The sequence below is a fragment of the Ovis aries genome, chromosome 3 (assembly GCF_016772045.2).
Source record: "Ovis aries strain OAR_USU_Benz2616 breed Rambouillet chromosome 3, ARS-UI_Ramb_v3.0, whole genome shotgun sequence".
NCBI classification, from domain to species: Eukaryota; Metazoa; Chordata; class Mammalia; order Artiodactyla; family Bovidae; genus Ovis; species Ovis aries.
This window is the reverse complement of record NC_056056.1, coordinates 136,228,194-136,254,743: the sequence shown is the minus strand read 5'-3', so window position 1 is coordinate 136,254,743 and position 26,550 is coordinate 136,228,194. Positions and strand designations below refer to the sequence as shown.

Here is a 26,550-nt window from a genome sequence, read left to right as displayed (position 1 = left end):
TATATATGTACATGTGTGTACGTGTCACTTGTAGGTGGGGAGCCAGGATAAGAGCAGGTGAATACTTGTAAGCTCATGAGTTCCTGCTCTGTGGGCCAGGCCTCTGGGGTGTGTGGGTGTCTGTGGGGGGTGCATGTAGGTAGCTGTGAGTGGCGTAATGTGACTCTGGTCTGTATATGTGTCTATGTCTCCGCACGGGCAAGCGCTTGAATCAGTCAAGTGTGACTCGGAGCTTGTGTGTGTGTGTGTACGCGCGCGCGCACACGCGCTTGTGTGCCACCAGAGGAAGCAGCAGTAAGAGGCAGGAGCATCGATCCGAAGGAGACGGCGCGGGGAGGGGGACGCTGGGGGCAGACACCTTCCCTCCCGTGCGCGCGCGCGCGCGCGCGCACTCACACACACACACACACACACACACACACACACCACAGTCAGACACAAGCCACAGGGCCTCGCAAGCAGGGAGACGGCTCCGGGACCCGAGGGAGGCAGCGCCGCCGAGCGCGGCCAGGAGGAGGGGGCGAGGCAGCGGAGGGAACCCTCGATCCCGTTCCCCGGTCCGGGGTCCCCGCGCGCACACCGGCCCAGAGACACCCTCGCAGACACTCGTAGGCGCGCACGCGCACCCTCTCCCCTCCCCCGCCGCCTCCCCTCCCGCCGCCTCCCGGCCGGACGATGGATCCCTGCAGATCCCGGGGCTGAGAGCACCGCGCACCGCGCCGAGCCCGGGCGGACCGAGCCGAGGCGAGCGAGGGAGCGCGCGCGGCGGGCGGGCAGACGGAGCCGAGCCGAGCCGGGCCGGGCGGGCCGCTCCCTGCAGGGCTCTGCGCGGCGTGCCGCGGCGGCCGCCGGCTCCCGCTCCGGGCCATGAGCCCCTCCGCGGCTCGGCGCTGAGCCCGCGTCCGGCCCCGCGCCCCAGGACCCGCCGCCGGTTGCCGGGTTCCCGAAGCCCCCTCAGGTGGGTCTCCGATTCCCCCGCCTTTGGCTGCGGGACTCCCCAGCGTCCGGAAGCCGGGACTTTCCTCCCTTGTCGCTTTCCCCAGCTTCTGGGGCGCCTCAGTGGCTGGGGAGGGGGGCGGGGGCCGAGCAGGGCATCTGGCTGCGTCGAGAAGCTAGACTGGGGTGGGGGGGTTTGCGTCCGGGGCGGGGACAGCTCGTTGTCATAGGGAACCGCCCCCCCCATTTTTGTGCAGCCACCTCGGGCTGCCCTCTACCCCCCACCCCCCACCCCAAACATGCACACAGACAGCCTGTGCCGTTCTGAGAACTGGAGACGCCTGCAGGTGTGGACACAGGCTGGGCCCCTCTCTGCCTCCCTGGGGGTTTCTGACCCAGGTTTAGCTCGTGGGGTCGAGGGCGGGGATGAAAACCCAGTCCTGGGGACACCCTTGACCAGGAACTCCTGAGGCCGGGTTCAGCCCATTTGGGGGAGTTTCTGTCTCCAGGATGGGGTGGACATTCCTGTCCCAGAGTGACCCCACATCTGGAGGAAACTCCTGTGCCTGCCTGTGGGAATATGGGGACTTCCCTCTCGTCCTCGGATGACCACATCTGGGGTCACCCCTGGCCCAGGAGGCTTCCCTGGGAGGGCATTCTTTTGGCCTAAACTGACCCCCAAGTCCCTGCATTGGCAGGAACCCTCTTCTGGGAGGGTGTCCACGGGGCAGCCACCTTTGGGCTTGCCCACCAGAGAAGTCTTCTGCCCCCAGAGGCAGTGACCTCTGGAGGGGGGAACTCACCCAGATGGACCCAATTGAAGGGACGCCACGTGTACTCTCAACCCAGGGCAGTGACTGACTCCCCACCCCTCTCCCCCCAGATCCCCTCGGCCAGGATGGAACTGAAGGCTGAGGAGGAGGAGGTGGGTGGCCTCCAGCCGGTGAGCATCCAGGCCTTCGCCAGCAGCTCCACCCTGCACGGCCTGGCCCACATCTTCTCCTACGAGCGGCTGTCTCTGAAGCGGGCGCTCTGGGCCCTCTGCTTCCTGGGCTCCTTGGCTGTGCTGCTGTGTGTGTGCACCGAGCGTGTGCAGTACTACTTCCACTACCACCACGTCACCAAGCTCGACGAGGTGGCTGCCTCCCAGCTCACCTTCCCTGCCGTCACGCTGTGCAACCTCAACGAGTTCCGCTTTAGCCAAGTCTCCAAGAATGACCTGTACCACGCCGGGGAGCTGCTGGCCCTGCTCAACAACAGGTGGGGGGCTCCTACCCATCCCCACTCCCAGACACCCCATCAGGGTGCTTGTTCTCTAGCCTGCCATACAGCCTAGACAACCCTGCCCTCCAGCCCCCGAAACCTGCCACTCGCAGCAAAGGAATTGGGGTACTGCCAAGCACCCAGTTAAGGGCAACCAATCTCTGATCCCAGCGTGGTTCAAAACAGCTCTGCCCTTATCCAGCCTGAGCTGTGTGACATGGTCACACTCTCTGGAGGGACCTCTGCCCACCCTCTTGCTACTACGTCTCAATTTTCTCCTCTCTTGGGAGATCTGGGCATACTGTCTTTAAAGGGTAGAAACCATGGTATGAAAGCCATAGTGCCTGCCTTGAGCTCTCTGCCCACCCACCCTTACCCCTGTGCTCAGATGCCCGACCCCTGGGCAGCCAGTGCAGATCCTCTGTCTTCTCAGATCCCAGGGGGCAGATCCTCTAGACACGCCCAGCTCTTCTTTTGGGCCTCTGCCCAGGGCTGGATGCCACCCTTCCCCCAAAGTTGGGCATGGGACACTGGAGGCAGAATGGAGGCAGGAACTGAAGATCCTGCCAACCCATGCACTGCTCACCCCTGGGCTCCAGGTATGAGATACCAGACACGCAGATGGCAGATGAAAAGCAGCTGGAGATACTGCAGGACAAGGCCAACTTTCGCAGCTTCAAGCCCAAGCCCTTCAACATGCGCGAGTTTTATGACCGCGCAGGGCACGACATCCGAGACATGCTGCTTTCCTGCCACTTCCGGGGGGAGGTCTGCAGCGCTGAGGACTTCAAGGTGGTGAGTGAGTCCCCTGGCTGGCAGGGCGTGAGTCAGCCGGACCCCTGAGGAAGAGGAGACTAGGAGCCAGAGGGCCTCTGGGGAGGATGTTGTATGTTCCTAGGGTTCACTGCTGGCAGAAGGGGGACTTTGTTTAGTTCAGGGGGGCATTTGCTGTTAGTGAAGGCCTCGGCCTTGTGTCTGTGATGGCAGGAAAGAGAGCCTACAGTGCATAGATGTGTGTGTATGTGTGCATGTGTGTGTGCACACACAGCCTAGCAAAGCCCCCCACCCCATCAAGCTTACCTTCTGGGCCACAGGTGTCAGAGCTTGGGGTGGCAGTGGGTAAGCTGCAGCCTTGTTACTCAAAAGGAGGTCCAAGGACCACCACCTGGGAGCTTGAACAAAAGGTAGAACTTTGCCACCCCATTTCTCAGCCCTACTGAGTCATAATCTGCAGCTTAACAAAATCCTCAGGTGGTTTGAGTTAAAGTCTGAGCTGCAGCATGAAACATGGCAAGTAAGGGAAGCTTTCTCTTAAAAAATTGGACAGGTAATTCCCTCTGTGCCACCCCTGCCCCTGGCCACACAGACACACACAGACACACAGACACACACAGTGTCTGGTTGGGTTCCCCCCTGGCCACACACACACACACACACACAGTGTCTGGTTGGGTTCCCCCCTTGCCAGCACACACACACACACACACACACACACACACACACACACACACACACACAGTGTCTAGTTGGGTTCCCCCCTTGCCAGCCCATAGTCAGGGTCTGAGGAAGAAGAGATGATTTGGGGCTCATAGCATGGCTGAACTGGAGATTCCCTTTGCTTCTTGAAGTAGAGATGCCCCACAAATACTCATACCCCCCGCCCACCACCACAGATGGGCCTGACTGGCATCTCATGTGACAGGTGATTATGAGCAAGTCATACGGGTTGCTGGAGGGTTAAAGTCAGGCAGAGTGTGGAAAGGGACCAGAGGAACTGGAGCCATGTGTGAAGAAGAGTACCAAATGTGAGGATGATGCCTGGAACTCTTCTGAATACTCTCTAGGCTCTCCTTCAATCCCCTGGATGAATAGTCATATTTATCTCTATTGAACGAGTGCATAAGCTGAGACAGAGAGGTAGAATGAGTTACCCAGCTCACAGAGCTGGTTAGTGAGAGACTCAGGATTAGAACTCATGTCTTATTCAGTCCTAACGCAGTGTGCTCTTTGCATTAATATTGCTGACCCTGGAGTTACCATGTTCACTTCCAATTCTGGCCATTGCTCTTGAAAGCCCAGTCTCCTTAGGACTCTTTTTCTCTCTATGTGCGTGTGTGTGAGCTGCTCAGTCGTGTCCGACTCTTTGCGACCCCACGGACTGTAGCCCCGCCAGGCTCCTCTGTCCCTGGGATTTCCCAGGCAAGTGGGTTGCCAGTCCCTTCTCCAATTTTCTCTCCATACCTGCCCCTAGTTCTCCACTCTCAGATCCTCCCCCTTTGCTCCCTGCCCATTTTCTCCCACACTTGATTGCTTCCTCCCTAGCATTAGGGGAGCATGAACTGCATTTGTGTAGAAAGGTTAGAACCATGGTCATGCTTGTTTTTTCCTCTGAAGTTATACAAGACTTCCCAATCTCTTTAAGCCTTGCTCTGAGACCAGTTTCACGGGCCTTTGTCAATCCTGCTGGACAAAGCTTACATGACCACAGTCCTTGCTGAGCCAAGCTCATAGGGAGCTTAGTGTGAGGCAAGAACCATTTCCTTCCCACTTTTTCTTCCTCAGAGCAGGTGAGTGCTAGATTCCCCAGAGCCCAAGACCAGAGGGCTCCCAGACTCACCAACTGTATTTCCAAGGGTAGTAGAACTATAGATGAAGGCTGAAATGAAAGCCAGAGCCCTCCTCCTCTGCAGCGTATTTCACACAAGCAAAAGGGACCATCAAGAAAGACAGAGGGATGACCCTGGGGGATGGGATGGGGAGGGAGGCGGGAGGGGGGTTCTGGATGGGGAACACATGTGTGCCGTGGCTGATTCATGTCGATGTATGGCAAAAACCACTACAATATTGTAAAATAATTAGCTTCCAATTAAATAATTTTTTTTAAAAAAGAGGGGATTTCTCTAGTGGTCCGGTGGTTAGGACTCTACGCTTCCACTGTGGGGAGGGGTGCAGGTTCGATCCCTGGTTGGGAAACTAAGATACCACATGCCACGCAGCCAGAACAATTTGAAAAAAAAAAAAGAAAGAAAACCCATTAGATCGAATGGTTTGTAGTGTTTGGATAAGGACAGGAATTTGTTGGCTCGACCTGGGAAGGTGCTAAGGCAAAAAGTGGGGTTACCATTAGTTCATAGAAAGTGTACAGTTGAGGCTTCATTCGTCCTTTATGTCCAGGAAGATTCCAAGTGGTGATGCTAACATATATTTGGTTCATGGAAATTGAGATACTGAAATGTGATCGGTCCATGTTGTCTGAAGGGACAACCCTACACAATTAGATGGAGAGATGATTGGTCCACAGAGTTCCAGAGCAATGAGAATTCTTCTTCTTGCTGGGGAGAGATACCTGGCTAGAATCCCACAGCCCCAACACTGGCACTTCTTGGTCCTGGGTTGTCGGGGAAGATTAGGTTTTTGCTGTTTCTAAGCCCATGTGGAAGACCTGACCCTGAATCTAGCTGGATCCAAACTTCTCAGATCTTCCTTCTACCCTCTCAGGTTGCCCTCACTGCAGTCCCTTTCTACTCTGCCCAAAGGGATGTCCCTGCACATGGGAGTCTGGCTGACATCTCCCTGGTGGAGAAGGGTGCTGGCATTCTCCAGCTCTCTGGCCCTAAGGGGCACAAACACTCATGCGTGATACTCCACCTTCATCCTCCTTAATTAACACCTGCCTCTCCATCCTTGCTAGTCTCTGCTAGGCCAAGAGGCGTGTACCCAGCCCCTGGACAGATGAAGCACTGACAGAAAACATCTGTCTGTCAGATCAGAGCTTAGGGAGACCATCCTGGCGTCTTTTGTTCCCGTGAGAGTAGAGGTTCTTAACCAGGCATCCAGTGCCAGCTCAATGGGTTTGCAAAATAGAGCATGTGTGGACACATGTGAACTCTTCCACAGGTTCCGGGACAACCTTCATCCAAAAACAGGACCCCTGAATCTGGAGGATGGTGCAGGGGGCATAGGAAGGGCATCCTGTGGTCCACCAGCTCCCCCGGTGGGGTCTACCGTCACAAGCGTTCTCCCCAGATCTGCTTCTGAATCCTGCTCAACCTCGGGGATGACCTGGTGGTCGAAGAAGTGGCTTGGCCAGGTCCATCCCCCAGTGGTGGCAGAGTCAGCTCAGGAGAGTGAGGGGAACCTGGGCTAAATCTGGGAGAAGCTGGTTTGGAAACCTTTGGGGACTGAAAAGGCAGAGGGCCATGGGGAAGAGCTCCCCACAGCAGCCCAGTTGGGTTGACCTCAATAGCTTTCTCCTGAGCTACCAGAGACCCACAGGCCCCATCTTTCCTGGCCTCCTCTTCTCCTTCTTGATGGGGTGTTTGGTTGCCAGGGCAACAGGGTCTGAGACTCCACTCACCCACCCCACTTTGAGGCCAGCCAGGGCAAGGCAGGGCAGGGGTTCCATGGAGGAGGCTGGGGGGCGCAGCTGTCTGCTGGTGTCTGGGTGGGGGCCAGGGGGGAGCGAGCGCAGTCGCAGCTGGTGCCAGCCTCCAGCTGCACCTTATCTGTCCCTGGCAGTGGGAGCGCCGATGTGGCTGGAATGCTGAACAGTTCCAAGGGGAGGGGGCTGGCAGATGGTGGCCTAGTGTGCCCTATGCCACCCCCCTTCTCCAGCTGAGACCCAGAGCCTTCGCCTGGGGGAGAGAGAAGTGGGAATTCATCTCTGAACCCTGCGAGAGATGGAAGGGAGGGGCAGAGAATGGAAATCCCGGGGTGGGTGTGCAGGGGGATAGTCTTCTTTCAGGAGGGGGTGGACTTGGGGACAAGGGATAGGGGACAAGAATCCCTGGGGGACCCTGGAGTGGTGGCAGAAGCCTCTCAGAGGAGAGGTGCAGTGAGGAGGTAGACAAATAAATCCCCTCAAGGCTCTGGACCTGGACAGGGAGCTTCTGGAGCACCTAGGGGAGGTGAGATGCCGATAGAGGGGGCGATCCTGGGACCCAGAAGCGAGCAGAACCAGGCATGGTCGGTCCCAGGGAGAGCCAGGACTAGCAATAAGAGCTTCCTTATCTCCAGGGCTGGCTCTGCCAGTTCACTGACACCCCTCACTCCACACGACCCCACAGCAGCTCAGACCTTGGATCCCTGGGGAGGGCCTGACCTCACTCCCGGGGTCTGTTCTCTCCAGCTGGGCAGGGAGTGGAGGGGGTGCTGGTGGGGCGCTGCTCAGACTGCTGCTCTCAGAGGAAGGAGGTTCACTGGGCTACCGTGTCCAGAAGCCTGGTGGTCTTTGTCTGTCGGGGGAAGGGGGTGCGGATGGGGGAGCATGCAGGGATTCCGGAGGGACAGGAGGAGCTGGCGGGCAGAGATTAGGTTTGGGGAAGGGGCACCCCGCCCTCAGGCATTCTTGGGTACTTCCATCTCTCCCTCCCACTCTCAGAAGTGTCTGAGGTTAGAGGGGAGGTGACTGAATAGAGCCCATTGCAAGAATCCAGGGGACCCTGCATTGAGGTCTCTCTCATAACACACGACACATACACACACACGAATCCAGGGGACCCTGTATTGAGGTCTCTCTCATAACACACACCCACACACACCCCCTTGGGTGACTCAGTTTCCTCTCTCACTTCCTCCCTCTCCTCCTCCCCCATACCTTGCTGTTTCTGACTCCACCCCTCTCCCAGACTGCTGTCAGCTAAGGGGTTACTCTAAGTTAATTGATCTCGGCTGTTGGCTAAAGTAATAGGGAGTTGATGTAAGTAAGTGCCACTGGGGGCAGAGCCGGAAATGGAGGGGTGCGGAGGAGCCGCTTCCAAGCCTTGGGCTTTCTTCTGCCCCAGCCAGCGGAGCACTACCTCTAAGGTGGGGCCGCCTTGGCACCTGGTGTGCATCCAGGAAGCAAAGGGGAGGCCTGCTGAGAGGTCTGAATGTCTCTGCTGGCAAACTCTGGAGGTGGCTCGGAGCATGCTTCAACTTTGTTGAAGGCAAACTGAATTCCTGGGGATGGTGAGGGAGACTGGATGTTAGGCACGAGTGCTGGGGTTGGGAGAGTCAAGCTTCGCTGAATTCCTTCCTGTGACCCTCTGAGGACCTTAGAAGTGCCAAGCCCCGTGCTGGGCACCAGGGGGCAGTGGTGAGCAGGCCGACGGTGTCCCTGCCCTCAGGGAGCTTAGAGCCATGTGCTGTAACCCCAGGAGGCACAGAGGGCAGGGGTGGCGCTAAGGGAAGCCTAAGGGTTTCAGAGCAGAAAATCACGTGCCAGGCATGAGAGGTCCCTCATCATCTGGGTGGAGTCCTTCCAATCTCCCCAGCCCAGCTCAGCTATTCCGAATCTCCAGTTCTACAGAAAGTATGGTGTCTCCCCACCCCAGCCTCCTCCCGCTGACGACCAGTCTAGTTCTTGTCTGTGGTCAGGCTCCGGAGGCAGGAGCTGTCCCTCACTGTTCATCTGAAGTGGCTCTGAGAGTCTGTACCCTCCGCTGAGAACCTTGGGATCAGAATTCTGGCGAGGGGTTCTGGGAGGCAAAGCAGGGAAGGAGACAGCTCGCAGGAGAAGGGTGTCTGGTTTGGGTGGAGGGTGCAGCTGGGCACTGGCGCTCCTGGGATCTCTTTTGGGCATAGTTTCATCTGGCTCCATTTCTCAATTTCCTCTGAGCCAAGGGGGCTCTGAATGGATTTTTAAATTTGCCAGGGGGCAGCTTCTCCTTCAGCTTCTGGGACTCTCTGGCTAGCCCCTGCTGGCTCACGGGTGGAATGGGTGTGCAGTACATTTCCCAGATATGGGCATCAGACATCTTTGTGGAAAATTTTGAAATGATCATGAAACTGCAGTGTAGTTTCAGTCACCTTGAGGGGAAATTCCCTTAGGAAACTCAGGACGGAGACGCTCACCCCAGGCTCTCCAACGCCACTCCTAAAGGAGAAGGAGGGCAAGTTGTATCTTTTCTGAGCTCCTATGAATTCTTGGAAAGATAACCCTTTCCTGATCCTCTCATCTGCCCCCTCCATGTGGCTGACAGTACTTGAAGCCTGGGAGGCTGGGCTGTATGGCTGAGTATTGAGTGTCTCTGGTGTGTCGGCTCTTTCGTGCCTGGCTGGGAACATCCCTGGGGAGAGAAAATGCTGCAGTGGCCTTGACCCTGGACAGCAGCCAGCTCAGGCTTCCTCACCACACGCCGCACATGTGCCCTAGGTGTATGAGAAGCCGTGTGCACCTCTCTATGTATGTCTGAAAGTGGCAGTGTGTGGATGTGGATTAGGGTGTGATGTGGACAGGGGTGGATGTGCATGGGGGCACACGCAGCTCGCTTCATGTGGCTGCAGGAGAGAGCGTGTGTGCCCGTGAACCTCAGCCCCATGCAGAGCACATATCAGCAAAATCAATCCTCTTTTTTGGTCACGCTTTGCAGTTTACAAATTCCCTTTAAATCCTGTGATCCTTATAATTCTGGGAGGCAGGAAGATGTTAATATCTTCACTTGAAAGATGAGGAAACTGAAGTCCAGAAGTGTTACATGACCTGCCCGAGGCCACAGAGCCAGTAAATGCCAGAACATAAGCTTGGCTTCAGATCTTCTATGCCTGATTCTTTGTGGGTGACGGCAGAAGTGGGGATGTGTGTAGTAGAAGAGGGTGCCCAGCTCCCCATCTGTAAAGAGACAGTGGGGGTGAGACAGGAAAGGGAAGCAAAAGAAAGTAAAAGAGAAGATCCCCAATCTCAGGATGACCGCACCATCTTGTGACTCCTGCTTCTTCGCTGCACCATTTGGCCAAGTCCCAACCTTACAGGGGGCTTCCCAGGGCCCTAGTGGTAAAGAATCTGCCTGCTGATGCAGGACACATGAGTTTGAACCCTGGGTCAGGAAGATCCCCTGGAAGAGGGCATGGCGACCCACTCCAGTATTCTTGCCTGGAGAGTCCCATGGACAGAGGAGCCTGACAGGCTACAGTCCATGGAGTTGCAAAGAGTCGGACACGACTGAAGCAACTTAGCACAGCATACACAGCACAGCCTTAGATGGACCCACTACTGGCTTCCTCAGCCACGCTCTACAAGAGGAAGTCACATGACAGGCAGGCTCAGAATCACATTGTATTCATGACCAACATCCTTATAAGGGCCTGCAGCGCGGCCCTGGCAACCCCACTGTGTTTTCCTGGTCAACCTGCTCTCCCCGTGATTACTGTAAATTTCTCCATGCTTCTCAAAGTGCCACCCTTCCTAGCCCTGCTCTCACCCTCGGCAGACGACCTCGCCTCCTGCTTCGCAGGGAAGATAGAAGCCTCAGACAAGATCTCTCTGCTTCTCTGGGTTCCTGCCCCTGAAGGGGAACATCCATCTTATCTAAGCTGAAATCTCAACCTATTCTTACCGTCTGATCTCCTTTGACTTTTGAGGGAATTTTACCTTAAAGATCCTACCTCTCCCTCCTTTATAGTCAGTCTCTCTCTCTCCAGTGGAACCTCCCCATTGATAGTGAAACATGCTTGAGGTTCTTCCATCTTAAATGTATAGCTATAATGACAGCTAATGTTTATTGAGCACTTACTATGTACCAGGCTTTAGGTTAAAATAAAAACAAAACAGAAAATCTCTCAACTCCACTACCCCCACCCCCACCCAGCTCCCACAGTCTCTCTCTGCTTTCTTTCACAGACAATATCCTTACAACTGATGGATAGATTCCACTGTCTCCATTTTCTCATCTCGATCTCACTCTCTGACCCACTCAGGCTGCCTTCTTCCCGTCCTCAGCACTCTGCCAGAATGGTTCTCGCTGAGGCCACTAGTGACCTCCAAGTGTCCAAAATCCACAACCGTTTTTTTATCCCTGATGGCTCAAAAATCATTCAAAATGGTTTACCACCACCTTTATTTTTTTAAGCAAGTTTGCTTTATTTATTTATTGTTATTATTTTTGGCTGTCTTGGGTCTTCATTGCAGCATATAGACTCTTCAGAGGTCTGCTGGCTTCCTCTAGTTGCAGCGAATGGGGGTTTCTCTCTAGTTGGTGCATGCAGGCTTAGTATTTCCCCCAAAGTGAAAGTGAAAGTCGCTCAGTCGGGTCCGACTCTTTGTGACACCATGGACTGTACAGGCCAGAATACTGGAGTGGGTAGCCTTTCCCTTCTCCAGGGGATCTTCCCCACCCAGGGATTGAACCAGGGTCTCCTGTACTGCAGGTGGATTCTTTACCAACTGAGCTATCAGGGAAGCCCAGTATTTCCCTGACCAGGGATCAAACTGTCATCCCCTGCATTGGAAGGCAGATTCTTAATGCTGAGCCATCAGGGGAGTCCCCCACAACCTCTTTTTGCATGACCCTATTGCCTGATAACGGTATTGTCTTGATTCCCCGGCTTTGTCTCAGTACTCCTGCATCTTTGCCAGTTATTCTCTTCCACTTGGCCATTAAATGTTGGCACTACCCAAGTCTCAATCTCAAGCTTTCCTCTCCTTCTAAATCGTGATTTAATGGTACAGCTTGATGAATTTTTCATTCGTATATTTTTATACTGGTGTATTTATGTAATATTTTATATATTATATCAGTGTGTACTTACATTGATATAAAATTGTAAAACATGTCTAGAGTCCCAGAAAGTTCTTTCAGACCCTTTCCTAGTCAATCTTACCCCATAAGAGTAGGACAGTTAACCACTGTCCTGGCTCCTGTCAGTGGAGGTCAGGTTCACCAGCTCTCTTTTTTTTTTTTTAGTTAGAGGATAATTACTTTACAATACTGTGATGGTTTCCCCAGTTCTTAAACTTCCTAGACTATGTAACATTAATGCAATATATACATGTTTGTGTTGGTCTTCTTTTGCTCATGACTACGTCTGGAAGATTCAGTCTCTGAGTTAATAAATAGTTTGTTCTTTTTCAATGCTGTGTAGTACCTCATCATGTAAACAGCATAAGATTGATCCATTCTTCTCTTGCTAGACATGTGGGTTGTTCCTAGTTTTTGGCTATTATACATAAATTTACTGTAAACATGCTGTTCTTGTCTTTAGGTTGCCAAATGCACTCATTTCTCTTGGGTATATGACTAGGAGGGCTTCCCCGAAGGCTCAGTCAGTAAAGAATCTGCCTGCAGGATACAGCATGCTTGGGGCTGGTGCATGGGGATGACCCACAGAGATGTTATGGGGAGGGAGGTGGGAGGGGGTTCATGTTTGGGAACGCATGGAAGAATTAAAGATTTTAAAATTAAAAAAATAAAATTAAAAAAAAAAAAAGAATCTGCCTGCAGAACAGCGGACGTGGGTTCGATCCCTGGGTTGAGAAGTTCCCCTGGAAAGGGACATGGCAACCCACTCCAGTCTTCTTGCCTGGAGAATCCCGTGGACTGAGAAGCCTGGTGGGCTACACAGTCCACAGGGTCACAAAGAGCTGGACACGACTGAAGTGACTGAGCGCGCACGCACAATGACTAGGAGCTGCGGTTAAATCATAAGGTTCTGTTTAGCTTGAATGGATGCTACCAAATCAGGCCATCTTTCTGTCTTTTCTAAAACACTCTGTATTCTATTCCTGAGCGGTCTCATCTTTACTCGTGACTTCAATTACCATGTACACACTGACAACTGCCAAATGTATGTCTCAGCCCAGCTCTCTCCTCTTAGCATCAGCTTCAGTGGCCAATTTTTCACTTAACATCTCCACTTGGATCTCCCCAAGGCTCCAAGAACCCAGCATTTTGCAAAGCCAAATTCATCATCTTAGCTCCCAAACTTGTCCTGTACTTGTGTTGCCGATCTAGTGAGCCATTTACCCACTTATGCAAACTAGAAACCATCGTGGACACTCCATCTCCCTCTCCTCCCTAACCAGGTCTTCCAGTGTTGCCTCCTGAACATCTCCACTCCATCTCCGTGTTTGAGGCCACCCCATGGCTCCATGTCTCACCTAGACTGCTCCAGAGGTTTCCTAACAGAACTTGTAGAACCCCTCAGTCTCTTCCAGAGTGGTCTCTTTAAAACACTGCTCTGGTTGCTTGAAATCCTTCCATGGGGAAATGGACCAGAATCCTGACCCTGAGGGGTCTGGTCCTGCCTGCTCTCTGGCCACATCCTCCTCCTCTGAGCTGTCTCCTCTTGGGACTTTGCAGTGACTCTGTGCTCTGGAATTTCACCCCCACCCCCACCAACACATACATAAGCAGACCTTTACCTAATTACTCCTCCTTATTCTATACGTATTTACCTGGCTGTGTTGGGTCTTAGCTGCAGCATTTGGGACCTTTCATGTGGCGCATGGACCCTCTAGTTGTGGCTTGCAGACTCAGTAGTTGAGGCACTTAGGCATAGTTGCTCTGTGGCATGTGAGATCTTAGTTCCCCAACCAGGGATTGAACCCCTGTCTCCTGCATTACAAGGTGGATTCTGAACCACTGGACCACCAGGGAAGTCGTCCTCCTTATTCTTTAGATTTCAGTCCAAACATCACTTTCTCAGAGAAACCTTCCTCAGTGTCGAGTCTGGGTCAGATTCTCCTGTCATTCACTTCCACGAAATCATATTATTTTTTTCATAGCACCTATCATACTTTGCAATTAAGTATTTATTTTTGCAATTAAAAACAAACAAACACTGTTTCCCCCACCTGATAATAAGCTCCATAAGGGCCCAGTCCTTTATCTTTTTCCCATGGTGCTCAGCACAAGAACACTCAGGAAAGACTTGATGAGTAAATGCAAAAATGGAGACGGAAGGGACTTAGTGAGGAATGACCTACTTATAGTGTCAAGCCCACTGCTTGCTCTCCAGGAGACTTGAGTGGGTCATTGTGCCTCAGTTTCCCCATTTATCAAATAGGGAGAAATTACTCAAACTTGCTTATTTTGCTGGGTTTTGTATATGAATCCCCTGAGGCATCAACTGAAAAGCAGGAAATACTTCCATAGAGGTGAGGGGTGGGTGGAGTTAGAGAGATGTGGAGAAAGTCAGAGAGAACGGGGTGGCCAGGCTCGGCTTGAGAGAGGTCCTGGGAAGGCAGTAATGGGAGGAGTTACATCTTTGGACGGAGAGTGCAGAATTGAGTGTCGTTCCCAGAGTGTGTGCTGCTTGGGCACTTCTCCTGGGGCCCCCTGTGTGTGCTGGCGGGGGCGTCTGCACCCTTTCCACATCTCCCTATTACTGTGACAAATGTGGATTATCTACCTTCCGGAACAAGATGAGGAGAGAATGTTAGAGGATGGAGGAGGGAGGAAGAGCAGTTGAGGGGTGTGTGTGTGCGTGTGCGTGTGTGCGTGTGTGTGTGTGCGTGCGTGTGTGTTCCTTGCCCACAAGAGGGCTGAGTGTAGGTGTGGGTGTGGGTCTTTGTGTTCGAGTCGGGGAAGAAGTGTCCAGCCACAGCAGATCTGCTGCCCTCAGAAGCTGCTCCGTGTGTGCTTGCCCTGCTCTCTGCGGAGGCCCAGCACAGGGAACTTCCCTGCCTTGGTTTCTTCCCCCTGGAAGTTCAATCTACTTCCTCTTCCAGGGAGGCTGCAGGAGGGGAACGATGCCCTCTAGTGGGCTTGGGGTGCAAGGGCAGCTGCAGCTTCCCCGGCCCAAGCCTCAATTTAGGCTGGCCCACCCCCCCAACCCGAGTCTGGAACTCACCTCTGAAAGAAACGGCATCCTGGGCATGCACAAAGCACTCCAAGAGCTGAGGTCTGCTAAGCAGGAAGAAAACGCACAGGGGACAGGAACCAGAAAAAGAACCCATAAATTCATACAGGAGAAGCCTGAGGACAACAGCTAAATCCAGAAGGTCTCGCTTCATCTCTACAGTGACTTAGCGCTGGTTGGCCTGGGTGTTCCTGGTCTTTTCCTTCCTGTTTCTCCACGTGGTCCCTGCGTCCTGCTCTTTCATTCTCACGGCCCCCCTCCTTAAGGAGCTACTGATGACTGTGCATGCCCGAAGCGACTTGAGCATCCCTGGATCCTTCAGTCTGTTCTGAGTAGATACTCACTATGCCCTGGAATCAGGGTAGGCTTCTTGGAGGAGATAGCATGTGAATAGGGTCTCGAAAAATGAGTAGAAAGTTTCCAGAGAGTCCAGGGAAGGCATGATACTGTGGATGAGCCTAGTGTGTCTGTGGAATGAAAGAGGGCATGGTGGCTGGGTGCTGGTTGCTGAACTGGGTAGGGTGGGGAGGTGAGGCTGGAGGATAAACTGCCAAGGCCTTGTAGGTTTCGGGGTGTGGGGTAGGGGTTCAGGGATGGGGAATTGAATTTCACCAAGAGGCCCTGGGGAGTGAGAGAAGGTCTTGAAGCAGAAGAATGGTCAGAATTACACAGCATGGACTAAAAGTGGGGAGAAACTACAGGGAGGCAGGGAGTGAGGGAGACCAGCTGGGAGGTGTTGTTTACGGGAAAGAGGAGGTGGCCAGTCTGAGGGCAGTGGCTTAAGGATGGAGAGGGACCAGATCTTGAAGGCTGCTCTTCTTCTGGGGCCTCTGTGTCCCTGGAAGCAAAGCTGGGGCCACAGGTCCCACATTAGTCAGTTCTGCTGGAGCCTGGCACCTTGCCTCCCATCCTTGACACACTCTAGGGTCTCTACATATAGATGGAGGAGGAGAGATGTGTGGGAGCAGGGAGGGGCAAGGAGGAAAAGGAGGGGAAGGAGCCTGGGGCTGTGGGTTGGTTAAGGACTAGAAGGGCCCAAGTAGACTTGCCTGACCCCCACTGTCCCTCCTCTGGCCCTGCGGAGGAAGGGTTAATTTGTTTCCCCTCCCTCTCCTTCTCCTCCCCTCAGGTCACCTTCTAGGCCCTAGAGACTTGGCTGGTGGCTCAAGTTCCTCAACCAGTGGCCCTGAGTAATCAGAGCACAGAGGGGCCAGGGGCCTGGGGGTGGGGACTGATGGGAGCAAGAAGAGCATCAGAGGCGCAGGGGCTGGGGGTGCTTGTGAGGCTGAGGATTTGGGGGTACCCCAGGTTGATTCCCAGCACTCTCTACCTGACTCAGGACCCTGGGGAGGCCTGCAACTGCTCCCCTGGACTGTTGGGGGTGGGCAAGCTCAGAGGGGGACTGGTGATCTGCCAGGAAGGTTTTCAGCTGCCAGAGACAGGGTCCCTCCCCTCATTGCCGGGAAATGGCTATAAATGAGTCTGTGGTCAGTGAGAGACCTCTGCTAATGGAACCTGGGCTGCCCCCCAAGCCACAGAAGGGAGTGCAGCTCAATGTGTGTGTGGGGGTTGCTGACTGAAGCAGAGCAGGGGTCAGGGGAGGGAGGGGAGGATCCAGGGTGTCAAGGATGGCTAGGAGGAACTGGAGGCTGAGGGAGCAATTAGGGGTTCAGGGAGTAACTGATGGTAAACTGTGGTCAGCTCAGTGATGAGAAGCGAGTTGAGAGTCAGGGGAAAAATTAAAGGGGACCTGGGGTGTAAAAGTGTATGGGGAGAAGTGGGGGATAAATTAGTTAATTGGGGAGATTATAAATCAGGGGGAGTTAGAGAATAATTAGAGCTTAATTAGAGGTACTGAGTGAGTATGGGGGCTCAGATAACTCAGAGGAAAGGTCAGATCAGGTGAGAATGAGGGTGAGAAGGCTGAGGGATGACTGGAGGGTGAGAGGGAGTCTGAGGGGGTGTGTGTATCTTGGGGGAGGGGCAGAGACTGTTGCTGGCTGAGTGAGAGCAGAGGACTCCGCTACATCTCATCTCACCTGGAGAGGTGGTTACCAGGAGCCCCAGGGCTTCTCCAGGGTTTCCACTCTGTCCTTGACCCTGTCAGTCCTGCTGGAGCTGGCGACAGGCAGGGGGCTCCAGCCCCCCTCCCCTCCATCAGCCTCCCTTTCTCACTGCCATCAATTATTCATGGGCTCAGACACCCGCCCTCCCTGGCAGGGCAGGCTGGCCCTCCTCTCCACGCCCCGCCCCACCTCAGCCACGCTGCCGCGGAGGCCCTGGCGAGAGAGGGGACGGCAGAGACCTGATCAGAGGACCGGAGGACCCTGCCTAGGGCTGCAGCCCTGTCCCCGCTCTCCCGCCAACCTCCCGGGGCCAGGAAGCCCCCGGAGAAGATGCCCATCTATATCTTCTGCTCCGTGTCACTCTCCCCTGGGGAGGAGGCCCCCGGGCCCTTGGGAGATGTATGGGGTCCCCGTCGGTGGCAGCAGCGGGACAGCCCCGACTCAGAAGAGGAGGAAGAAGAGAAGCAAAAGGAGGCAGAGAGGAAGGAGGCCAGAGAGGGGGACTCACCGATGGACCTGGTGGCCTTCGCCAACAGCTGCACCCTCCACGGCACCAACCACATCTTCGTGGAGGGGGGTCCTGGGCTGCGGCAGGCCCTGTGGGCAGCGGCCTTCGTCCTGGCACTGGGAGCCTTCCTGTGCCAGGTAGGAGATCGAGTTGCTTATTACCTCAGCTACCCACATGTGACGCTGCTAGACGAAGTGGCCACCACGGAGCTGGCCTTCCCGGCGGTCACCCTCTGCAACACCAATGCAGTGAGGCTGTCCCAACTCAGCTACCCCGACCTGCTGTACCTGGCCCCCATGCTGGGGCTGGACGAAAGCGACGACCCGGGGGTGCCACTCGCGCCCCCAGGGCCTGAGGCCTTCTCGGGGGAGCCCTTTAACCTGCATCGCTTCTACAATCGCTCCTGTCACCGGCTGGAGGACATGCTGCTCTACTGCTCCTACTGCGGGGGCCCCTGTGGCCCTCACAACTTCTCGGTGGTGAGTGGGGCCCGGTGTCTGCCGTGTTCACGCGGACAGTGAGCGTGGCGATCATGCTGGTGACCGTCCTGCCCCTCCTCCCCAGGCCACCCACCTCCTGTGACATGCCTCAGAGACCCCTCACCCGGGAGCCCCAGGGTCTGCAGCTGGGCTCCATTTCCAGGGCTGTGCCCCAAAGCCTCCAGCGTCTCCCCAAATATCCTCCAGCGTGTCCAGCCCTTTCCAAAACCTCCCTGTGATCCAGCAGGGTCCGGACTGGACTGACTGTGTCACTGAGGTCAGCCTTCAATCTGGTGGCCAGTGCCTATGTGTGGCCTTAACAATTTTGACTGTCACCCCCAGACTGGAGCTGGCACCAGTGCCACCTGGTCTCTGGAGGTGCAGGAGAAGGGTGTGGAAGCGAGGCAGAGGGGTAGGGGTACCCCCTGCACCCCAGCACTCCCGTCGTCAGCATCCTCACGTGGTCTTCCTGTGCTCCTCCTACCACGTGTGTGCATGTGTGTGTGCACATGCGTGTGTGTGCATGTGTGTGTGCGCGTGTGTGCACATGCGTGTGTGTGTGTGTGTGTGTGCATGTGTGTCTGAGGGAGAATAACAGGTCTCCTCCAAATCCTCCCCCTTCTGCTTCCAGTTCAAAGTGGCCAGGGACCCGATTCCCAGGGGAAGCCTAGGAACATCTAGGGCCTTCCCTGGTGAGGGACCAAGTAACACCCCATCCTCTTCCCCAGCTCAGCTCCCAGTTTCATCTGGCCTGACAGGTGCCCTCCTGTCCCCTACAATTGCCAGATGCTAGGCCTCTCCTCCCCACACACCCATCTCTCAGCCCCCCACCTCTTCCCTAGTGCAGGGGCTGGTGGGTGTTATCATGTCGGTGCATCGTGGACTGAGTACAGACAAACTGGGACCTGGAGGTTTCGGGCTCTGGGCCTCAGACAGGCAGGGAGTTAGAGGAACACGAGACAAGGAAGGGGTCAACCTGGTTTCTGGGATCTAAGGGTAGAGGAGGCACTTCTCAAGCAGAACCACCAGGTGGCAGCAGAGTCCACTGGTCCTCAGCACAGCCCTCGAAGCCAGCTCTAGGGCTGTAGTTCCCAGCCCATCTCAGCCACCAGGAGTTCCTCACTCGCAGGGTGAGGGGTAGGCAGGGGTGCATGTTCAGCCTGAACTCTGTGGCTCAATGCCACAAAGCCTGGTAGTGGGGCTGGGGGATTAGGAGTTCTCTACCTCATCTCTGGACCTCACCCACAAAATGGGGGAAAGCTTTTGTTATTTTTTTCCAGAGGGGGGAGGAGAAGGCTGTTCTAGGAAGGGGGCAAAGATTCTCTCGCCTAGCAACCCACACGCCCTCCCAACCTCAGTCCAGCCTGGGGTCTCTCTTTCTCTGGGCTGTGTCTGCACTCACCTTGTGACTTGCTTTGTGGACTCTGTCACCATCTCATAGGAGTAAAAGCACACTCGCCTCACGTAGGGGAACTTGGAGGCATTCTGGGAGGCTGTGGGGAAAGGACCATGAAGAACTGGTTCACTTTTCTCTCTGTGGCTGTGCAATCAGAGCTGAATAAGGACTGCTCTGAGATGTGGAATGGTGGGGGCGGGGCGGTCCTGCCCCTGGGGCTGAGATCTCTTCTGCAGCCCTCACCATTCTGCACCAGCATTAGCGAATATGCCATGTTCTGGAAAATTCTGGTGATAATAGAACAATGATGGCCATGAGGGGCTAATGGCAGAGGAAAGGAGCACGCTTAGCGTGATCTCTGGCAGAGCAGGGTTTCAAATGCCTGGGCAGGGGTTGGAGGGGGGCAGAAATCTAGGAGAAGAGAAGATGCATCTCAGAAGGCCCTGTGCCTGAGGAGAGGGTCCCAGGAGGGACCAGAGGTGTGGCAGATGATGGAGCTATGTATGCAGGGGCCCTGCAGGAAAAGGGTCACCCCTTGGATGGTTTAGTTGGAAAGACTAACAAAGGGACTGTTTTCAGAGCTGCAGGAGAGTAAAGAAAAACAATGAGGGGGCCTGAGGCACCAGAAATAGTGGGAAATTGTCAGAGTCAAGCTAAAGGAACAGGAAGAGGCAACAGTGCTAGGCAGGAAGCCCCCCTGGCAGGATTTGTAGTCCGGAAGGGTCTAAGCCACCTTCAGAACCCTTGCAGATAAATGGCCCAGTCTTTCCCTCCTGTCCTGGTAGACTACCGTCCATGGGGTGGCAAAGAGTCAGACACGGCTGAGCAAACGTCATGCAGCAGCTCCCTCCTCCCATCCTCTGATCCCTCACTGATACCTCTCCTCAGTGGAACCCAACCTGAAGCCAGTCTGTTGGCGAAGGCGCACAGGCAGTGCACCCTGCGGGGATCGGCCTTCCAGGGCACACAGCCGGCCAAAGGACGACGGAGTGGGTGGGAAGGAGGACAGATGGGGAATGGGCTGCTCAGGAGGGATCATTCCTAAAGGGCTGAGACTCCACCAGCTGGAGGGTCCGGAGACAGTCCCCGGTGGGCAGAGGGTACGGCAGGACTCTCAGGCTCTCCACTCTGCCCCGGCCAGGTCTTCACGCGGTATGGAAAGTGCTACACGTTCAACTCTGGCCGAGACGGGCGCCCACGGCTGAAGACCATGAAGGGTGGGACGGGCAACGGGCTGGAGATCATGCTGGACATTCAGCAGGACGAGTACCTGCCCGTGTGGGGGGAAACCGGTATGTCGCCTATCTTGGGGGGAGCCCCCTCCCTGTAGCTCCAGGCCTCAGCCTCTGGCAGGGGCTCTGAGGCAGGGCGTGGGCTCTCTTCCCTTCCTCCCAGCATCTCCAGCTCCCACTCTACCTGACGGCCACACTCACATTTCCCTGGCTCCCCTTTCCTGGCTCAGTTACTCTCCAAGGTAACCAGCCATCGCTTTCCACCCGTGGCCGCCACTCACTCTATAAATAACTCTGTCTCTTCTTGGGCTGCCTGCAGTCTGTCTGGTCTCAGGGGCCTTGGGACAGAGATATGGGGGAGAAGGAGGGAGAGCAATGGAGAGCCTCTGAGACAGTGAGAAATAATCTGAAACAATGAGATATGTAACGGAAACCAAGTAAGAGCAGAATTGTGCAGAAAATGCAGGGGTCACCAAGGCAGCATGGGGCTGGTGAATCCAGAAGGAGACCTGGGGAAGGGCCGGGGCTCCTTGGACTAACTATCCTCCCCTAGTCTCATCGTGGTCGTCTCAAGAGAGGGAGGAGGCCCCCAGCTCTGAGGAAGGTTAGGGAGGAAGAAGAAGCCCTCCCAACGCACACCCCTCTCATCCCATAGATGAGACGTCCTTCGAAGCAGGCATCAAAGTGCAGATCCACAGTCAGGATGAACCTCCCTTCATCGACCAGCTGGGCTTCGGCGTAGCCCCAGGGTTCCAGACCTTTGTGGCCTGCCAAGAGCAGCGGGTGAGAGGGCCACAGGAAGCTAGTCCCAAGGGTGGGGCCTGGGGGCTCAAGATGGAGGTGGAGTGGTGGGCAATCAATAATGAGAAGGACAGGTGAGTTAGAGCCTGGGTAGCCATCTGACTAGTCAGGAGCATGACTGGTCCAATGAATGGGATGCTTCGTAAACTCTGAGACCCTCAGAGGCTGCAGAGGGAGAGGGGGCAGGACTCCTGAGTTCTGCATCGTGTCAGAGGAGTCCATCAAGGTGACTCGGGGAGAAGTCCCCACACCCCCCAGCTCCCCGGCTCTCCCAGCAGCTCATCTACCTGCCCCCGCCCTGGGGCACCTGCAAAGCTGTTACCATGGACTTGGATTTCTTCGACTCCTACAGCATTACCGCCTGCCGCATCGACTGTGAGACGCGCTACCTGGTGGAGAACTGTAACTGCCGCATGGTGCACATGCCAGGTGAGGCCCTGGGCCCCTCAGCCCGCCGCGGCCCCCACCCACTCCCCATGCAGGCCAGCCTCCCGCCAACAGGCGAGCGAGACCAGCTGGCTGCTCCTCACTCCAGTTCCAGCAGTCTATCCCATATGGTTCTCAACTCCTGGCTGGACCCATAGGGATTGGTGAGAAGGGTCCAGGATAGATGGACTGTAGCATGGGTCACCTCCAGTACAGACTAGGCACCGACTATTCCTGCCCTCCCACCCTCTCCCAGCTTCCATCCTTTAGGCCTCTGCTACCACCAGTCATAAGACCCCTTTCATCTCCATCCTGTACTGCTGTCTTTTTTCCTCTCCAGGGGATGCCCCATACTGCACACCAGAGCAGTACAAGGAGTGTGCAGATCCTGCTCTGGGTGAGTGCCCCTGGCCCAAGGAAGTCAGGGGAGGGAAGGAGGTGCTGCCAGCTGTCTGCATAGGGGTCTCAGAGCAAGCTCTCAGGAGCTTCTAATAACTCCTGGATCAGGCTTCGCGTGCACCCTTCTGTGTCTGACTCTGGCAGGGCTGGGCATAGCATCTCTAGAGGCCCTGTGAAAAATGAACAGGGGTCACCTGGGAGGGGTGGCCCTCACCTGCTCTCATCAGCACCTCATCTGATTGACCCCAGAGCGCCCTGAGAGAAGGAGATACGGGGATTAAGAAATATCCACGGGGAGGCTGGGTGAGGGATCGGCACTGCTGGGTACAGGGCTGTAATGAAGGACAAGTCAGAAAAAGAGAAGGGGGCTCAGGCTTCCTTTGGGCAGAGCCAGGGTGTGGGTGTTGGGAAGGTGCTGGCAGAAGGCCACCACTCAACTGGCACCTCTCACCTGGCTGGCACAGACTTCCTGGTGGAGAAGGACCAGGAGTACTGTGTGTGTGAAATGCCCTGCAACCTGACCCGCTATGGCAAGGAGCTGTCCATGGTCAAGATCCCCAGCAAAGCATCAGCCAAATACTTGGCCAAGAAGTTCAACAAGTCTGAGCAGTACATAGGGTAAGGGCTCTGGCTGTGAAGGGTAAGGGACGGGCCCTGTTGGGGTCAGCAGACAGGAGGAAACTGACAACACAGGGAAGGCCACCAAAGAGTCTCAGATGGGCGTGGAGGGAAGATCAAGTCAGAACACGTTCAGGAGGCACCCCTTTCTCATTCCTCCTCTCTTCTTCCTCGTGACTGTAACTGGGATCGCCTCACAATTGCCGGTGTGTGGAGCGACTTTTCAATTACCCCATCATGTTTAATCCTCTAAAAGGCAGGCAGGTAGCCACGTCAGCAAGTTTTATAGATACGGAGGCTGAGATTCGGTGAGGATAGCTTGCTGAGGTCACCCAGCTATTAGGGGACAGAAATGCAACTTGAACCGAGGTCTCCTCTCTCATCCCCTCTGCAGGGAGAACATCCTGGTGCTGGACATTTTCTTTGAAGTCCTGAACTATGAGACCATTGAGCAGAAGAAGGCCTATGAGATTGCAGGGCTCCTGGGTGAGCTGCTGGTAGCAACCTGTCCCCTTCCCATGACACGGGCATGGCATGACACCCTACCACCCGAAGCGGCCTCCTCCCCTGCCGGCCCCAGGGGCCTTCTGTCCCAGTGAGCTCCACCGCTCCCACTGTGTCCTGACTCCCCTGACCTCCCTGTGGGCCCCCCTGCAGGTGACATTGGAGGCCAAATGGGGCTGTTCATCGGGGCCAGCATCCTCACGGTGCTGGAACTCTTTGACTACGCCTATGAGGTGAGTGGGGGTGGGATGCTGGGGCGGGGCCACAGGAGGGGCGGGGCTCCAGACTGCCCACCCACCCGCCACCCCACTTCGTCCCAGGTCATAAAACACAAGCTGTGCAGAAGAGGGAAGTGCCAGAAGGAGGCCAAACGGAGCAGCGCGGACAAGGGCGTGGCCCTCAGCCTGGATGACGTCAAAAGACACGTGAGGGAGCGAGAGAGGCGCGCCCTCCAGCCCCATCCCTTCCCCGACCACCCCAGGACCACCCCCCTTGCCACCTCTTCTCCTTTGCCTCCCCCACGCCCCGGGGGCACCTGCGGCCCTTCCGATAACCGGTCCCTGTCCTGTGCCCTTCCCCCAGAACCCGTGCGAGAGCCTCCGGGGCCATCCTGCCGGGATGACGTATGCGGCCAACATCCTACCTCACCATCCGGCCCGAGGCACTTTTGAGGACTTTACCTGCTGAGCCCCGAAGGCCACTGTACCAAAGGCCTAGATGGGGAGGGCTAGGAGAGCAAGGGGGCCCCCAGCTGCCCCCCACATCTGCCCTGGGGACTCACTCCCCTCTCCCAAGGCAGCCCCCCACTCCTGGGCGGTCCTTTCCTCTTGAATGTGGTGAGGAAGGAGTCTCAAACCACAGAGTCCTCTCCCCGCCTCAATCCCTTTCTTTTCCTTTTTTAACAAAACTAATCTAAAACAGAAACTAAAAAGAGAGAATGGGGCAAGTGACCTCAGGCTGCCCCTCTCTGCTCCATGCTGCCTCCCACAGCTCCCAGCCTGAATTCTGTCTGTCCGGCTGTCTGTCATCTGAGTGTCCACCTACATTTTGCTGCCACCAGTCACCAAAGCCCCCTTCCAATGAGGGGTGGAGGGGATCCTTGGGGTCTGGAGTTTGGCCCCAAACCAGAGAATGTACCTTGAAGGGGAGGGCTAGTAGGGGGGGCTTCCCCAGCCTTAAGAGACCCTCTGAGCCCAGTGACCCCCCCCAACCCCAAGTCTCCAGGCAGGAATCCTAGTCGTGTCTGTTCTCCCCCCACCACCTGGTAACCTGTGAAGTCTCTAGGGAGGTGGGGGTGGGGGATCCCCTGAAGAAGTGGAGCTGGGACACGATGTGGCCCTGGTGCTGTAGGCCACATCCTGATACCTGCAAGTTCACCCCCCACCCCAGAGCTGCTGGAGAGAAATCGCAAGAGGCAGCCCTCCTCTGCCATCCCATAAGAGATCCAGCTGGTTGGCTTCCAGCTCAGGGAGCCGGGCACTGGTGCCTAACCTCACTGGTCCCTCTCCCCCAGGCCCCTGCAGAGGGCCACATCCATAAATTTTCTTATGGAATTCTCCCAAGTCCTCTTCTGAAACATTTGCTTCTCTCAACAACTTCATCTGCATTTTCTATTTCTATACGATACAGACTCTATATTGCTATATCTCTGTATATACTTTCCTCCAACTCTGTCTCTATTTCATCCCCTGTGTCTCTAAGAACAACCCTCTCCATCCCTCCTACAAGTTCCCCTTCTGTGTTTCCACCCCTTCCCTGGTCTCTGAATGCCTTCGCCTGTATAAAGAGTTGGACTCTCCCCTGGTGTCTGTACTGTGTACACACATCCCTCTAAGAAGCACAAGGAGACGACACGCGCATTGTAACCTTCGCACTGTCTCGGTGGCGACATAAAGGAAGCTGTGAATTACAAGCTCTGCCTCTTTCTGGCCTCACCCTGTCCCCCCAGCCTGGGTTTCCTTTGCCTTCCCTGCAGCCTTAACATTCCCTCCCCTGCTCCACCCACCCCACTGTCCTTTGCCTGGCTGACTGCAGCCTCCCCAGGGAAGGGGCTGCTACAGCGAGAGCCCCCACCCATGGGATGGAGATCTGCTCTGCGCACTAAGGCAAGGGTGGCAGAGACGGAGCTGTGAGCTGATGACTGCAGCAGAAGCAGCAGGGTGTGGACCTGCAGAGGCTGAGGTCTTCAGTCAGTGGCCTTTGCCTCCTTCTGGATGCCCAGGCCTCTTTGCTCACCTAATACCCAAGCCCATCCCTTATACTTCTGGTGAGGTACCGTTTGATAGTGGAACGAAAGAGACAGGCCTAGAGGGGACGTTGAAAGCTCTGCTATTCTGTTCCTCCTTTCCTCCCTTACTGAGAAACCAGCGAGATAGAGGACCTGCCATGCCCCTTCCATCAGGCACTCCTCCCAGGCCAGAGCCCTGCCCCTTCCCAGGCCTTCTCTGTCCAGCTGCCTCTCAGCCTCCAACCCCAGAACAAGACCTGTGGCAGGTCATCTGTGCATTGGCCTGGAGCTGGAGAGTGAGGCCATAGGATCTTTGGCAACTCTTGGTTCCCAGGAGTTCCTTAGAGATCAAACCTCTCCAGAGGGAAGCAGGAGCAAGGCCAAAGGGTGTGCAGTGGATGGGGAACAGCAGGCAGGGCTATGGGTGACGCATGCCTCTGGTCTAATAAACTGGGTTTTAACCATCTCCTCTTCAGTGTCGTTCTTCTCTTATTTGAATAGTATTTAGGCCTTCCCACTAAGTGTCTAGAGCTGAGCTTGGCTTGGGGCCACACAATCAGGGGAGGAGTAAGGAGGCGGGAGCAGGGGTGCTCTGGTCCTCCTGGGATGGGACAGGCTGACATCACACCAGGAATGGTTTGAACCACTGGGCAGGGAAAGAGGAAGAGGTCAAAGGCAACAAAGATCCCCAAAAGAAGTCCTAGCAGAAAGGATTCTTTGGCGAGGAGGAAGGGTCACACTTCGAAATAAACTTAAAATCTGGTAGCAGTTTAGGTTAAAAGTCAGGGGGAAAGCTGGGCTGAAGTTCCTGTAGTTATTGAGGCACTTTATGGAATGAGCCCCGGACTATGAACCGGAAGATCTGCATTATAGGTTTCGACTTTACTACTAACTTGGTTGACTTCACCAAGTCATTTACTGAGTTCACCTCGCCTGCTTGTAAAATGGAATAAACAGTGCGTTCTCTTCAGTGTGCTGGGCTTAGAGCAGGAAGAGAAGGAAAGGAAAAACGCACTGCGCCAAGATGAAGCATTTACTCCATCACCCTCGCGCAGGGATGGTGCAGTAGTCCCCCTTTCCAGGTCCTTGTCTCCCTCCGTCGGCCTGGGGGCGCCCTTTCGCATGGCCTCTCTGTCC

At 55.4% G+C, this 26,550-nt stretch overlaps 1 protein-coding gene across 4 annotated transcripts; it reads left to right on the top strand.

Annotated features, from left to right (window-relative positions):
* Positions 1–756: 756 nt before the first annotated feature.
* ASIC1 (acid sensing ion channel subunit 1) lies at positions 757–25,879 on the top strand. Of its 4 annotated transcripts, none has more exons than XM_004006367.6 (12): positions 757–958; positions 1,820–2,196; positions 2,799–2,994; positions 20,348–20,498; positions 21,094–21,221; positions 21,518–21,668; positions 22,006–22,062; positions 22,529–22,682; positions 23,077–23,168; positions 23,340–23,419; positions 23,507–23,611; positions 23,769–25,879. In XM_004006367.6, exons 2-12 carry the CDS (start codon positions 1,835–1,837, stop codon positions 23,871–23,873), a joined length of 1,581 nt encoding a protein of 526 aa, XP_004006416.1. In that variant the 5' UTR covers positions 757–958; positions 1,820–1,834; the 3' UTR covers positions 23,874–25,879. The 4 variants fall into 4 exon arrangements, with proteins under 4 accessions (XP_004006416.1, XP_042102681.1, XP_060268596.1 ...); XM_042246747.2 differs by having other exon boundaries at positions 21,515–21,668; XM_060412613.1 differs by having other exon boundaries at positions 23,507–25,879.
* The last annotated feature ends 671 nt before the right edge of the window (positions 25,880–26,550 follow it).